This window comes from Equus asinus, chromosome 1, assembly GCF_041296235.1.
Source record: "Equus asinus isolate D_3611 breed Donkey chromosome 1, EquAss-T2T_v2, whole genome shotgun sequence".
In the NCBI taxonomy this organism is placed as follows: domain Eukaryota; kingdom Metazoa; phylum Chordata; class Mammalia; order Perissodactyla; family Equidae; genus Equus; species Equus asinus.
The window spans coordinates 115097327-115114352 of NC_091790.1; the positions used below are offsets into that span (position 1 = coordinate 115097327).

A 17026-nucleotide genomic window follows, 5' to 3' on the forward strand; every position below is an offset into this window, starting at 1 on the left:
TCACCAGTGACATCAGTGTCCCTGAATCCAATGGATATCTTCAGGCCTCATCTTTGTTCCTTTTTCCGTACTTACACCATTGATTGCTTTTCTCCGTTTTTGAAAATTCTCCTGTGTGGTTTTGTTCCTGTGCACTCTCTGGTCTGAATCCTGTCCTTTTCAGGCTCCTTTGGAATCTCCTCCTCTTTGCCAAATAACCGTTAGAATTATTCAAGGCTCTTTTTCCTTCCTGCTCTAGGTCGTTAGACAATCTCATTTGACCCGCAGTTTCTGTTACCGTCTATTTCTTGATGATTCACAAGTGTCTGTCTCCAATGCAGATTCTCCTCCAATCTCTGGATCAGAATTTCCAACCACCCACTCAGGTCTACTGGGATGTCTCAAAGGCACCTCAAACTTATCATGTTCGAAACCATCCTCACATACTCCCTCTCTCTTCCTCCAAGCTGGGCCTCTTCCACCATTCCCCACTTCAGTAAGTCACCACCCTGAGATGTGCCCCCCTGAGTGCCCACTAGACCCCCCAAATCTGATCATCAGGAATTAATCACCAGGGTCTGTTGGTTTGGCCTCCAGAATACATTGTATGTCTGTCTGTCATTTTATTCTCCACCTCAATCATCCTAGGTCAGGTTATTATTATCTCCTTGGAACATTTTGAATAGCTGCCCACTCATCTGTCCAGATCTAATCTTCCTTCCCTTAGTCATTTTTCCACACCACGGCCAAGATGATCTTTTCAGATTGTAAATCTTATCATGCCATCCCATTTCTGAAGGCTTGTTTTTAAAATAAAGGCAAAAATCCTCACTGTGTCTTAAAAGATCTTGTGTCCTCTGATCTTTTCAGGCTTGACTCACTCGATTCTCCCCCTTCCTCTTCCAGCTTCAGCCACCGCAGTCTCACATGCACCATGATTTCTCTCACCTCAGGGCCTTTGCACATGCACATCCTGAGGCCTGGAATGTTCCCTTTCTCCTTTTGTCTTATTACTGCATCCTCATCCTCAGTTCAAGCTCATTAACTCAGAAAAAAACTTCCCCCTCTAACGAGCTCACTGTTTGCATGCTGTGTGCCCATGGGCTCATACTCACTGCTTTCACAACAGACACTGCATTTTATATGTATCGTGTTATTAATTTGCGTAATGGCTTTCTCTCTCCTAGACTAGAAGTTCCTTGAAGGTAGAACTTGGGCTTGCTTTTGCTCACTGTTGTAGTCCCCTGATTTGACACAATGCCTATCTGTAATAGGTGAATAATGTATATTTACTGAGTAGTGAATGAATAAGCGAATGACTAAATAAACGCAAGATTGGAGATATTATCCTTCTCATATAATTCCTCTTGAGACACATGGCTTATCTCCCTTCCTAGAATAGTCTGTATTTAAAGTAGACACAAATCTATCCACTCACATTTTCCTCAGATGCCTAAATTGGAATATCCTTAGTGCTTTGTTAACGTTTAAACTAAAAAAGTATAAGTGGAGATTACAAATTTCAGGGTGTTCCTCAAAGCAACAGAATTAGAGTGGGAAGCCATGAATCTACATTTTCAAACCATCATCTCTGGTGTTAGCAAGGTGAGTTTGAGAAATGTCAATTTAATATGGTTGATACATTTGTGTTTATAACAGACATGAAAAGGAAAATCCAGTGACATCTATACATCTTACGGAAAAAAAAAAAAAATCCTTCCTTCTATTCTTCCTACTTTCCTTTCTTTCTTCCATCCATATGTTAACATTGTAGTCCAAAATCAAAATCAAGTTTATTTACAACAGACTTACAATCTTGCCCCTTTTTTCCTGATTCATAAGTGCATTTTGGGTTTCATCTGATCAGTTCTTTGCTAAGGGCAGAAGTGCGTTCGTCCTGCTGTGTGATCGGTTGTTGCTTGTGTCCTAAGGCCGGCGATACACTAGTTAAGGCTGGATGCTGATGGCGTGGTTGTACCTAACGAAGTGTGATTTATCCTAGTCCACAATGGTGCCATTATGTCTCAAACATTTTACTGCGTGTTCTTTTGGGAAATCTCAGCCTGAGTGCTAACATTTTTCTAGGTTCAGCTGTGTGGGTTAAATTGTCTGGAAAATAGCTGGGCTGAGAAAACCATGTTAAGATCATTACAGTAGCATTTTAGTGAAAAATTAAGAGTGTCAAGGGAGAGTTGCACTCAGATGAATGACCTCGTATGAATTTTATAGAAAGGGGGCAAGTGGTTTCCTAGGGAAAGAGAGAGAGGATCTTGTCTTTGGTTCAGCCTTTTAAAATGATAATAAATCAGATGAATGACATTCTCGTGGTTCCAATTTTGGAACCATTAAGATTTCTGCTAGGGTAGGATTTGGGTCTAAGCATTATGATTTCGTGTCTTAAAGATGGCTGCTCAATTCACCTTGGTGAGTCAGCCTCAGAGTGAAGTCCCTGGAGAGCTCCAAGGTTCTCCCCTTATCCAGGGCATTTTTAAAAAAGAAAATTGCTGTGCAAAATTGTATTTATGCTCCATTCGGAAAAGGCAGTGCTGACTCCTGGCACAAAACCATAATCCACAAGATGGCCTTGCCAGGCTCAGGGCATTTCTCCCTCTCCTGGGACCCAGACTTGCCATGTTGAAGCCTGTGACCCGTGTGTATGGTCTAAAGGAAGACACCCAGTTCCTTACTTCATTGAAATTTTGTCTGTGGCCGTGTCACCTTATGCTGAACAGAACCGAAAACCAGGAAGCAAGTAGAAAAGGCCTTTGCCCAAAAAAACTGTCACAAAGTCCATGCAATAATGTTATTGCTGTTAACTTATTATCTAATATTTCCCAAGACACTAGCTGAAAAAATAGTGGTTCCAAAAAGAAGGAGTTCTTACGCTGTGTCTCCTTCTCAAAGATACATAGCATTAAAGAAGTGTTTAACTTTATTTAACCCTTTATGTCAAAAAATTGACAAAGCTGATCCCTCAACTCATTTTCTCTGAGGTAGTCCAATGTGGGGAACTGCTCTATTAATTTGAAAGTATCTTGGTGACAGAGCCATCACATTGAACTCTCATGACTCCACAGTCGCTTTCAAAGTGTCTATTTACAGTACTTCTTTGTTGAAAAACTGAGTGAATAAACGAGGGAGTTAGTGAATGGATGGATGGATAGATAGATGGAAGGATGAGCCAGTAAATAAATGAATAAAAATAATCCTTGGGCCTAATAAAATGAATATAATTATTAAATGTAGTTATAGTAAAGAGGAAGTAAGCGTTGCTAAAGTCAGATGCTACCAGTAAGATGAACCAAGATTTACTATATATAAAGAAAAATTCTCTGACATCATCCTTTCCATCAATGAGTTAACCTTTTAGAGGATGCTTCCTCCAATTCTCTCTTCCTTCACGTCTGCCTTTCTCACATCCTTCCTCCTGTCCCAGCAGGTCCTCTGTCTGTATTTCTATCGCACAACGTTACAAGTGCACTTTCAGTTTTCTGCCCCCTCTGCTAGTAACCAACAACCTCTAACAAGTACCCGACACTCTACCAAGCTCTCCACACAGACTGTCTCCTTTATTCCTGGGCTCTGACCCGTAGCTGTTACGATTTTCCCCATTTTAGGGATGTGTGTACTGAGGACTGAGGACCTTGCTCCGGGCTGTGCAGCTGATCAGTGAGAGAGCTGAGAGGTCAGCCCAGATGTCAGGCTGAAGAGCCCTCACTGGGCCCTGATCTCCTCTATTTCTCTCCACACAAGAGAGGGGCTTTCTCTGTCTTGTTAGTCTTTAAAGGCAAGGGCTTTTTCTCTCAGTAACTCATATTGGCTCCTCACACATGAGTCCCTAGGATAACGAGAAAAATGAAACCCACATGCCTAATTGAAACTCAGAGCATCATTGCACTACAATATAGTAATTATTGTTCCTCGTAATGATTATGGGGCCTTAAGGAAAGGATAACATATGTTGAAAATATTCTATCTCGGAGGACAGAATAGTCTATAATACAGTTAAACTGTTCATTATGGTTTAAAATACCAAGGTTTGAAAGGAGTAAATGCTAGTTTGAAAACACTCTGTTTAGTAAGAAATCCCCCATATATAGACAGGTGATCCAAAATAAATAATGCCCTTTGAGTTCTGGATGGCACAGTTTTATCATATTCTGCTTACACAACTTATGTATCTAAACAGCTTTTTCGTTTCAAAATTCATACTCAGTTATACTATTCTTGCTTTTTGCCTCTTCTTGTTAGAGTAGTAATAAAATACGGCCCTACCTGAGTTACTTGATGGAGTCATTTAAAGCTGCAACAGGTTTCCAATATGGCTCAAACATCCGTAAATGGTTGGAGATTAGTGTCATAATTAGCATGTGGATGTTTGATACGCCAACCTCCTGGGCTGGGAGCACTTGTCAGACGCTATGCGCTCACCTGGGCCTGCTGTCGTCATGGCTCACAAAGGGCATATCGAGGGACACCTGCCTGGCCACTGAGACATGGGGTTTGAAGACAGGCCTCTTATGGAGCAAGGCTTGGTTTAACCTGAAACAGAAAAAAGACTTTCAAAGTGAAAATATTGTTTTCAGCAGGTAAATATACAACACATTTTGTAGAGTGTTGTATGACCATCAGAAAGTCAAATTGTGTCCATTCACACTGTGTGAGTTTAATAGATTGCAAGCTGGTTGTAATTTGGTTTGGTCATTATGCATAAGGGAAAATTTGCCTCTTCAAGTCTCTTTAAAAATTGAAACGGATGCTAGTTATATTTTTAGAATTGAAACACAGCTGAGAGATAGCACAGACTGAGTCCCTGGACAGTAGAAATTCGTTGATTCTTCCCTAAAAGTTTTTTAAATTTAATTTTTCATTAAAAAAGTCCCATGAATTGTATAGAAAAAATTTACAACCCCCAACTGGTTGGATTTAAATTTATGAGTTCAAGAAGGACTAAGTAACAGACGGGTTTCATTATCTTAAAGACACTTTTTTTTAAATTGCATTCATAGTAGTTTACATCATTGTGAAGTTTCAGTTGTACATTATTTCTTGTCTGTCACCACATAAGTGCTCCCCTTCACCCCCTGTGCCCACCCTCCCACTGTTCACTGAACAGTGAACCACTGAACTGTTTTCTTTGTCCATGTGGTTTTTTTTTAATTTTTATTTTTATTTTATTTTTTATTTTTTTCGGATGTACATCATATTTCGAAATCTGTATACATTACATCATGTTCACCACCCGAACACTAATTATAGTGCATCCCCTCACATGTGACCCTAATCACCCCTTTTGCCCTCCCCCTCCCCCCTTCCCCAAACATAACCACCAGTCCAATCTCCAATGCTATGTGTTTTTTTTTCTGTTGTTTTTATCTTCTACTTACGAGTGAGATCATATGGTATTTGACTTTCTCCCTCTGACTTATTTCACTCAGCATAATACCCTCAAGGTCCATCCATGGTGTCACAAATGGCCGGGGGTGGCAGTACAAACTGGTGCATGTGTTTGTTTATATTCCACATATGAGTGAAATCATATGGTGTTTGTCTTTCTCAGTCAGACTTATCTCACTTAGCATAATTCCCTCCAGGTCCATCCATGTTGTTGCAAATGGGATGATTTTGTCTTTTTTATGGCTGAGTAATATTCCATGGTATAAATATACCACATCTTCTTTATCCAATCATCAGTCGATGGGCACTTGGATTGCTTCCACGTCTTGGCTATTGTGAATAATGCTGCAGTGAACATAGGGGTGCAAATGTTACTTTGGATTGTTGATTTCAAGTTGTTTCAGTAGATACCCAGTAGTAGGATAGCTGGGTCATATGGTAGTTCTATTTTTAGTTGTTTGAGGAATCTCCACAGTGTTTTCCATAGTGGCTGTACCAGTTTGCACTTTGACCCGCAGTGTATGAGGGTTCCCTTTAAAGAACACTTTTTAAAACATATTTAAAAGGTGTTTTGGGTCATGTGAAGCATGAGGTAATTATAGGCAATTGTATTCAGCAACTTGACTTTATAGATTACAGCGAGAAGGCAAAGATCTGGGATTGGCTAGACTTGATGAGTTTATAAATTTAAGGAAGGACAACAGAAGAAATCTAAACATTCTATGACAATTTCCCTGTAATATATATATTATAATATATGTAATATAATACTATAATATATATATACACAGTTAATGGAAATGACCAAACACCTAAATCTGTACCAAAGGTCACAACTGCCAGACTTCAAGAATAAGTCTTTATTGATTTTCAACTGAAATCTATCACCAAAAACTGAATATATTTTTATCTCAATGAAGGAAATATTTTCATATAAAGATATTTTAAAATGTGAGAAATTTAAAAGGAAACAGAATATATTCAGATTATAGAAAACATACAAATAAGAGTTCCACTATTATCTACTTATATTTGTAGACATTAAAGGATCGTTAATCTGTCTGATAATTCTCTAAGTTACATTGCAAGTTTTGAAGTGTGTTTTGCAAAGCTCTATAATGGAACTTTGATCAGGTGTCTGATTTATCATCTTTTGGAATGCTCCATATAGGGGTCATTTATAGCCCAGATGGCACTAGCTTTAGAAGTTACTGATACTTGGGAAGATATGATTTACGTGTGTAAAGTGGTTGCATAGAGATGCAGTTCAGAGTCTGTTCGGTTAAGGGAATAAAAGTTGCTTTTGAAAGGCTTGAAGACAGTTTAAAAAAGTATAAAAAATAGTGGTAAGTCTAGACTCTCTGATTATTATAAAAATATCATAAATAATTATGAAACAAAATGTTTGAGGATTCTAACGGTTGACTCCTTTATTGTTGTGTTTGCTGTTCTAAAGACAATGCCTCATAAGACATAATTCCACCTTCCCAAGCAGTTAGACAAAGGAAATGCTCACATTTAAGGTTCATGTTTTTTATACAATGGACTAATTGTTCCCGGCCTTTGTGGTGCTGCTGTTCATTATCCAAAGTGGCAGAAACATCATTTGTCTGACTTGTCTGCTCTGGACCAGCCATCTCGTGTGAGCCCTTCTGAGACGTCTTGATGTGTCTGTATGAGCAGGTTCCAGCAGCAGAGGCAAGAGTGGAGCTGCTTCCTTTCAAATGTGTTGAGGACAGCGCCATTACTCCTCCAAATAATGACGGGTTTGACTTCTCCAGAAGCTTGTCTACCTCCTGTTGATACCAATGGGATGTGGTAAATGGCTTTGGGAAAACAGATTGCTGACATATTTACAAAGCCTTGTTTGGAATATAAAATACGTATGTAAGATTTACCAATTGGAAACTTTGCCAAATGCATCCAAGATTTTTTTCAAGTCTGAACTGATTAGACACAGTTGATGATGTCTTTTTGCTCATGATCCATCATTTTCTTTAGACCTTTTTATTATTCATCCCTACTCTACCGAGAACATTAGCACAGAGTCAGGAACTTTAAAACACACAGACACACACGCACACACAGAGTAACAGAACACACACACAGTTGTTCTTATCTTAAAGTGATTTGTCTGCTTTGTGTACCCTTAACAGGGGCTGAAATGAATTTATCCGACTTTGTTATGATGTAAGGCCTACAGCAAAGGAGACACAAGGTGGCCAGGGAGCACATAGGACAGGCAGATAGCTAAGACCTGACAGGTGAGGAGAGGATTTCCGAAAAAAGTAAAAACCTAAAGGTTGAGTTAATCAGTCAACGAATGGGGAGAAGGAAGAATGTTCTAGGAGGGAGCACAACTGTGAGTGGATTTCGACAGAAGAATGGCAAAAGATTGAGCTAGAGAGGTAGAAAGGCAGAGACCATGGAGAACATTTCAGCATCACGGCAGTTGGACTTTCTCCTATAACTTTGGAGAACCACGGAGGCATTGGAAGTCGTGCAGCGTAATTGTTCTGCATTTTAGAAAGATCGTCCTGTCAGCTGGATGGAAAACAGATTGGAAGTGGAGAGAATGGAAGCCGAGTGGGCAGCTTAAGGAGCTGTTCCAGAAATCACTGCCAGAGAGAGACTGGAACTAGACAAGGGGCAGCGATGATGGAAAAAAGCAAATAATTAAAGAAATACTTAGGATGTAGAATAAACAGAATTTGTTGAGTAATCTGAGATGGGGAAGAGGTGAGAGAGAAGAAGAGCAAAACCTAATGTCTGGATTAAACAACTGAGAGATCATGTGAGGATGGATAGATTTGGTGATTCTAAATTTAATTAAACTCATTAAATCATGAGCTCACTTTTGGGAAGGTTGAGTTTTATTTGGCTGGATATGTCTCAAGAGGCAGTTAAGATGGTCATCTAGGATCAGGACACTGATCTTTCCTGGAAAAAAATGCAGCCATGGAAGTACTTAAGATTTCCCTTGGGGAATATGGAGAGGGAAATAAGAGATGATGATCTAGATAGGTATTTTTAGTAATACTAACATTTACAGGATGGTCAGAGGAGTCTGAGAAGTCAGAGAGAGAGCAGAAAAATCAGGGTAGTTGACATTCCAGGAGGACTTGGTCGACAACCATTGGTTCATTAATTCACAAATATTCATGCAGTTCCAGCTTTGCCCCAAGCACAACCATGGACAATCCACACATGGGCTCTCCCCTCAGGGAGCTCTCAGTAAAGTAGAGACACAAATATAAATCAAACAGTCACACACGCAAATATTTCACTGTAGACTTCAACAAGTGGTAAAGAGTAAAATTATTGAACTTCCACCTGGGAGGTCCAGAGGTGACCTCTGACTTGAGAGCTGAAGAATCCACTGGAGCCAATGAGCCCTGGGATGGGAGAGGGCATCCTGGCAATGAAACAAGAACTGCAAAGGACCTGCTCTGTGAAAGATGTGGCCGCGTGACCTGGGCACTAGGAGTCATCCCGAAACAAGATTGGAGCATGAGAATGACCTCAGCTTCCAGGAGTTTTTAAAACTAAATCACTACTTTTAGGCAACCAGCCCGGCAGGGAGGGTGGACCTGGATAGACAAGGATGTTGGAGTTAAGAGAATTTCTGTTTCAGGTTGAGAGGTTATTATGGGGAATAGGATCTCAACGTTTATTAACTTACTAAATATTTATTAATTGCATTACATATGTGAGACCCTGTGGGGAAGAGTTAGTGCCATATTATTTTTTTTAAAGCATCTTTAATGTTATGACGACGACGATTTGCGGGATAATTCGTAAATTCACCTATTTTAAGTGTATAATTCAGTGTTTGGTAACTTTACCAAGTTGTCACATTATTCTTTAAGGAAATTTTTAGACACGAATCAGTGCATTTTTCCTCCCTTGGATGGCAAGGGATGAATAAGATGTTACCCCCTGTAAATACTCTCCTAGGGGCCTGTTAGGTTCTTTATTCTTCTTCCCAGGAATAATTAACACCTCTAAGCCCTCAATTTAAAATCAAAAAGAAAAGGAAATCACAATTTATAAAGCGTTGTCACATTTTACATGTTAATTAAAAATCCTATCCTTATCATTCCTCGTCCTATTTCTGTTTTCTTTTAATGACTCAATTAAGACAAACTGCCTCTGGCATCAGTTTTGAAAAGAAATTGCTGACTCAGAACTCAGCCTGTACTGGTCTGTGGTGATCTTTAATCTACTCTGTTCATGCACGACAAAGAAAAATAGCCACCTGGAATAAACGAAGAATTGTTCAGGTCCCTCAGGGGGGTGGTTGGTGCTAGCGTTGAAGTTTAAACTGAAACTCTCAAGCAGAGTCCAGGGCCCCCCCAGAGCCCACGTCCCCTGTTCCAGGAGGAAAATGGGCTTCAGGAGAACTCCTGGGCCACCAGAGTGATGGAGGCATTTGAGCATCGTCCTCTGTGTGGACTGCTCATGCCCGCCACCATTAGCCAGGCTACCAGCAGTCACAGGGTCAGCCCTCCAGGGCTAGCAAGCTGCATGGAGAGAGCAAAACTGGCACCAGACATTGCCCCTGCCTCTGGAGACCCCTGCCCTCCGGCAGATGCTTTAAGGTTAACAGATGAGTCCCCTTCACGTGTGGTCTGGGCATTTCTCACACTGCTGCTTTTGTGCTGGGTTCCCGGGGTCAGTCTGTGCATGAGCCCTTTAGGAGGAGAATCTCAGTTTCCTAGAATCCCTTAGCTCTCCTGAACATGAGCCCCATCGGTTTTCAAAGCCTGATGTTTCGGGGGCTTGACTCTCTGGCGCACATCCCAAACGTTGGGGTGCCTGTTGAGGGTTTGAACCCCTCGCTCCTCTGGGAAAGCTCCATATCTGCGAGTTCCCTCCTGATCTTGTGTCACGGTGTGGGGGTGGGCTTTTGGCAAGACTCTGTCTCTGGCTCTCCTTCCTGTCTCCACGTGGCCCTTTTATCCTGCCTGTGGAGAAGCTGTTCAGCTAGCGTTCAGGTCTTTTTCAGAGGGAATTGCTCTGCATTCGGCTGTAGATTTGGTGGTCTGTGGGAGGAGGTGAGTTCAGGGTCTTCCCATGTCACCATCTTGAACTACTCTCCTCCTAAAATTGTTTCTTTTGCTAAATTATCTCACATCACTTTAGCTGTAAATAAATGTGCGCTTGTACATCAATTGATATCTTTAACATGTAATAAAATATTCAGATTCTAATTGGATAAGATAATCGCATCATAGATGGTCAATTCTTTGACATTCTGCACACGGTGCTTTTTATGCTAAACTTTCTTATGCTAACTATAAGTACAATTGTCTAGCATTTTCTCTAATGTGAAGCTTTTAATGTGTTAAAATAGAAACAGTCTCCATTGGTTTTGACATTATAATGGCATTTAATATTTGACCATTTGTCTTTTTCAGAAAAGAAAATGCACAGCAATATATATTGAAAAAATGATTTTCAATCAAATACGTCTGCTAGGTTTTGTGTCAATCTGACCAATTTAGAAAATATGAATGTCTTTCAAATAAGGTAATCACTTTGCTTATGTGTCTTCATATATTATTCTTTATCTGAAAGGTATAATAATTAGAGGGCCATTACTGTTCCTGTTAAGTAAATTAGGGTCTTTTTATTTTTTTTTATGTGACTTTCTTTATTTCTTAACTACTGTGACAAATGTGGTTTGAAATACTATTAGTAATGAAAAATATGTTGGCAGCAGGAGTGCTGGTAACAAAATGTCACAGAGCATTCATTTTCCTCTTGACCTGGTGGAGTGGTGGCTCTGGAAAAGGTTGTAATAAAGAATAATGGAAGAGTTAATGTTGTAGGAAATGGAATTTTACTTTGATTTACTGAAAAGGCACATATTAATAAGCAGCCAATTGATTACTATTCACAAAACATCGTTGTTAGGCATCAAATTATTTTTCTCCTAGCTTTCCCTGTAAGCTAATTAAGATTTTAGACACAATGCAGATTAATAAGAAAAAAAAAACTTTACAAAATTAATGGTTACTGACATTTAAACAACAGTTTGAAAATGGCAAAAAAAAATAGTAATAAAAGCATGAGAAGAGACTAAATGTCTGTAAAACAACAAATTTGGAACTGTTTCAATAGCTTTGTTATTCACAAATTTGACTAAAATAGTGCATATTATGATCAGAAGATTATCATATACTACTGAGCAAGAAGCACAAAATGAACTATGGTTTTTAATAGGATTTTATTATTTATTTCATTAAAGTTATCCATAATCCAAATTTATTGTTTGCAACAATTGGGTAGAAAAACACATGATGTAAGTGTGCCCTCCTGTGGCTGTTGTCTAGTCTGTAAAGAAAGACAGAAAATGGCTAAACAGAAGGAAACTTACACCATCCCAGCCAAAGGGTAGTCTTTCTTATTTTTAAAGTTATTCTAAGTTAGAGGATTTACAATTTTTCCTGTAGTTCTTACAAATTTTTTTTAATTTAAATTAAAAAATTTTATTTTATTTATCTCTTTGGTGAGATAGATTGGCCCTGAGCTAAGATTCTGTGCCAATCTTCCTCTCTTTTGTATGTGGGATGCCTGCCATAGCATGGCTGATGAGCGATGTGTAGGTCTGCTCCTGGGATCCGAACCCACAAAGACCCCCAAGGCTGCTGAAGCAGAGGGCATGAACTTAACTACTATGCCAACAGGCCGGTCCCACACATATTTTATTTTTTGTAGACATACATGTTGACTAACACATCCACCTCTGATTCTGAAGTGGTATAACATAGTAAAAACACATAAGTCGACACAAAGAGTTATTTCTCCTCATATACTTAGTGTTCAATTAATTCTCTGCAGGTAACTTAAAATGCATTTGGGGATTAAATAGGGTAATGGATCACGTAAGGAAATTTATGTTAGGACAGGCCCATGGCCTAAAAAGTAGTCTGCCCATTTGTGTGATACACACAAAGACTGTTATTTGTCTATAAGTTTGGTTGATCAATAGAATATTGGGTGTCTACAATGTGTACGGCAGATCGCACAGAATTTGAAATCCCTTTTCAATAGAGCTTCTTGGTAGAGTTGCCAACTTTATATTTTGATATGAAAATATTACCCAGTTAACACTCTTCTTCATTTAAATCTCTGGTTACTAGTCCTAAGCAGCAAAGACTTATCTATTGACCAGTTCATGCTTCTGGAAAAATCTCTGCAGGGACTAGCTGTTAGTGATCCCATTAGATATAACCCCACGCCAGGTCTCTGAGGTGGAGCAGTGTGTCTACAACTGGACAACTCTTAGAAATGAATCAGTTGGGGGTGTCAAAAATCTAAGGGAAGCAGAATTAGGGAGCATTCTGAGGTGGAAGAGAAACCTCAAATAGAAAAGGAAAATATCAGCATAATCTCACTGGAACTTTGCACGACAATGGCTAAGCAGGCATCTCTGAGACTACACAAGCAAGAACTCTACCAGGGAAAATGCTGAATTTTCTATTGAAGCGGGTGTTTCAATTCTAACCAACTTGACCATTACTGGTCTCAGTGCAAGTTTCTTCCACCTAAAGCACAGCTTTTGATATTTGCCACTTTGTTACTTTCTTTAATTAGCCCCAAATGCTGTGCATCTACTCCAACCTTTTTAATAAAAATTTTAAAAAGTCAAGTCAGAAATTAGACTCAATTTTAAGGAGTGCAATCATTAAAGAAATAATGCAAGCATCTATTTTATATTTTCTCTACTAAAAATGTCTCTTCTTAATTAAAATTTATTGCTTAGAATAGCAACTGATTGTGATTGTGAAAAAAGTTTTTACAATTTTAATCATAGGATTTGAAAGCACTTCACTTTTTTTTTTTCTTTTTGCAGAGGAAGACTGGCTCTAAGCTAACATCTTTGACAATCTTCCTCCTTTTCTTCCCTTCCTTTATCTCCCCAAAGCTCCAGTACATAATTGTGTATAGTTGTAAGTTATTCTGGTTCTTCCGTGTGAGCTGCCCCCACAGCATGGCTGCTGACAGACGAGTGGTGTGTTTCTGCTCCAGGAACCGAACCCAGGTCACTGAAGCAGAATGCACCAACTTTAACTGCTAGGCCGTCAGGGCTGGCTCTGTTTTTTTTTAATAATCCAAACTGACCTCTAATTTTGGTTTAGTCAATTAATATATTTTTTAAATTTCTCAGAGAACAGAATTTCATAAATAAATCTTGATGCCTGTCAATTTTTTGCACAGATTGAAATGAGTTATGTATTTTTAAACAGCAAACTGAACCATTTCTGAACCCCCCCTTTCCACCTATGTTATCTAAAAGAGGAACCCAAAAGATAAGTTGGAGTGAAAATCTAAATAGTAATAATAGTTATATTTCAAAAGATTATCTTATTCCTTTCTGGAAAATTATCTTCACACTGATGGAGAAAAACAGAGTAGAGTAGTAGTAGGGAAAAAAAGGACAGAGCAATGGATGAAAAGATAGCATTTGTAATCTTAACTTAAATCTCAAAGCTCTGAATATCTCCTGGCAAAATGTTGAGTTGTCGTCATATAGATGTTGGTACTTATCCAGAACATCTTATTGAATGCCCGAATTAAATGTTCTCTCTAGGTTTTTTGTCCTTGGTATCTTAGGCTCCTTAAAAATTTATATTCTGCAAAGGAACTTCAAATTAATTTTTCTTACTACAACACGTTTTATTGGAATGTATTTGTTGATAAGTCATTTGTGTTTTTGAAAATAAAGCCAGGGACTGCCTTCGAGGTTACTTATAGAATAGTGAGCAGTCGTATGTGTTTAGAATGGAAATATGTCAGAGAACAATACAGTAATGACACGGAAGCAGAGCTACCAAAATCCTCCTGAGCTACAGATTGGCAAATTAATTTGTGTTCCCTCCAACCCATCCAGCTTGTGCAAACCTAATTAGCTATCTTTTGAGAATAGTTATAAGTCTTATGCACTGACCTCTATTCTGACCTGTATGTCACCTTCTGCAAGTATAGAGGGTACATGACTCTGAGACAAGCTGGAAAATGGTACACACTTTCAAGAAGAAAAAAGTCATCTTTTCTGGTCATAAATAACATGACTTGATTTGTAAGACACCAAATTGGCTTTTAAAATTAGGCTGTGACTATTAGCATACCATACAACATTTAGAATGAACCACACAGCTCAACGTTTCTCTTCTAAAAATATCTTTTAATTACTCCCTACTTCTTATTCACAAAACCAAAACATACTAGTGCTAAGACATGAATTATTTTTCTTTCCTGAGGTCTAGAATTCCTGACCCCAAACCATCAATTCTAACAATGTTCCATGCCACCCTGGAATAAAATGTGGGAAATAAGTTCTCCATGGAGGACTATTTTTCAGCCTGAACAACCTTGCACAGTGTTCTTGACCATACAAGTTCCCCTGTTTTCAATCAGTTTGGTGCAAAGAGATATTTTATTGAAATCCTAAATTCTAAGGGTAAATTCAGCATTAATGATTTTTCCTAAGGAAAAAACATGGAGCAGATAAAATTGCCTTTCTTCTGCATATGTAATTTCCCATCAACAAACACATGTGTAGTGAACATTTCACTTGCAGCTGGCTGAATAGGAGTAAATCACCAATAAAAACCCCCATGGACCATCTTTGAATAGTATCTCCAGTACGGGCACAGCTACATTATGAGCAAAAACGAATGCCTCTCAAGATCTGGTCAATGGAAGTAATGTGAAATGCCCTGCATTTTTCATTGCTGTGATTAAAAATAGGCCACGACGCAGAAGTTTTACTTCCAAGCAAATTCAGTGTCACTAACGTGTACTGTTACAGAGTTACCAAAATTTATCAGTTTTCACACCTGAGAACTTCAAAGATACCCCCATCCTCCATGTCCCAGAGAAATCAGATACAGTATTCAGATACAGGTGACAATACATTAAAATTTTTGCGTGAAAATGTTTTGCTCTATAATGCTGGTTATATTGCTAGACAAGTTAATATCTATTAAAACTAAAGACATCACACAGCACCATTCCTTTTATATCTTGAAAAGTGTACATGGGCAAGAGTGAAAGAAGAAAAGGATGGATCAGAAAAGCCCGCAGTCCTTCAGATTCTCCTTGATTATGATGTCTGTAACCGCGTCGAACACGAACTTGACATTTTGGGTGTCTGTAGCGCAGGTCATGTGGGAATAAATTTCCTTATCTTCCTTTTTTAAATTCAGGTCCAGAAACTGGTTCTTGATGTAGTTCCCTGCATCTTCGAATGTATTTGGCCCTTGTTAAACAACAAAAAAAAATGAGAGAAGTAAACATTAATTGCATTTTTAAAAGGGTGTAAGTAATATTAGTAAGTTTTAGGATTTTCCTTTGTGTGCTGCTATTGAGTGTACTCAGTATTGAAAAATTAAAGTGAAATTGGTTAATTTATCAGGGATTTATGCAGCATCCACTTTGTGCTGGGAACTATGCTTCCCCACTGGGGGCTTCAGATGCTAAAATCTAACCTCTGCATTAAGAAGCTCAGAATACGGGAGAAATACTAACATATTTATGCAACAAAGTGAGCTACTCATAAAGCCTTTACATATGTCAAAGGCTGTGCGTCTATATGTGCATGTGAGTGTGTGCATGCATTTTAATAGGAACTAAAAGAAGAAAAGAACAGAAATCATAGATGAGGGGACCACAGGACGAGTGGTATTTGAGCTAGACCTTGAGAGATAAATAGAAGAGAGAAGAAAAATAGGATGAGTGAGAATGGCCTGTCCACTAGGCTTGGGGGTAGGGCTGAGACCCGAATAAGCACTTCAGAGAATCTGGTCAGGCAGAAATGAAAGATTTTATAGAGGAATTGTAGGAAATCATGCAGAATAGAAGGTATGGGCCAGATTATGAACTAAACAAAGTAGCTGAGATGAGACGTGTAAGACTATAGAGAGCGAGTCTTGACTCATGCCTGGTAGAGCTAAATGAAAAGCTGAGGAAGGCCATTCTTGAGGAAGTTTAGTCTCAGCAGGATAGACAACGATCAGTCGGGAAAAGGCAGACATAAAATAGGAGGGCTAAACAAACACAGGCAGCTAAAAGTGCCCCATTGATTGCCTTTATAACAGAATGTGCTTCGTGGGGACCTAACACAGGATAGGCCAGTGACACAAAGATTTTCCAAGAAGATAAGATTTTCTCCCCCACTTTACTGTAACTAGGAGAAAAATTCCATGAGGGACTATCTTTAAAACAATGTGACGTGGCTAAAATCCAGAACACTGACAATACCAAATGCTAACAAGTATGTGCAGCCACAGGAACTCTCGTTCATTGCTGGTGGGAACGCAAAATGTACGGCCGCTTTGAAGGTAGCTTAGCAGCTTCTTACTGAGCTAAACATACTATCTTACCATATAATCCAGCGTTGGCAATCCTAGGTATTTACACAAATACTACGTGTGCACAAGAACCTGCATGTGGGTGTTTATAGCAGCTTTATTCATAATTGCCCAAAATTGGAAGCACCAAGATGTCCTTTCATAGGTGAAAGGATAAAGAACGTGGTTCGTTTACAGAATGGAATATTTTTCAGCAATAAAAGGAAATAAGCCATTAACCCATGAAAAGGCATGGAGGAAAATTAAATGCATTTTGCATTTAAAATTTA

At 38.9% G+C, this 17026-nt stretch overlaps 2 protein-coding genes across 3 annotated transcripts in view; one reads left to right on the plus strand and one right to left on the minus strand.

The window, feature by feature from the left end:
* The window catches only part of CD36 (CD36 molecule (CD36 blood group)), a 263195-nt gene that overhangs the window by 58734 nt on the left and 187435 nt on the right, over positions 1-17026 (plus strand). The window lies entirely within an intron of this gene.
* Positions 14559-17026, minus strand: part of GNAT3 (G protein subunit alpha transducin 3) — a 64884-nt gene continuing 62416 nt past the window's right edge. Inside the window, exon 8 of one of the 2 annotated variants that reach the window (XM_070506185.1) lies at positions 14559-15646. In XM_070506185.1, the coding sequence (XP_070362286.1) occupies positions 15456-15646 (191 nt within the window). In that variant the 3' untranslated portion in view covers positions 14559-15455. The remainder of the gene's footprint in view (positions 15647-17026) is intronic. The other variant, XM_014844653.3, reaches the window with a different exon arrangement.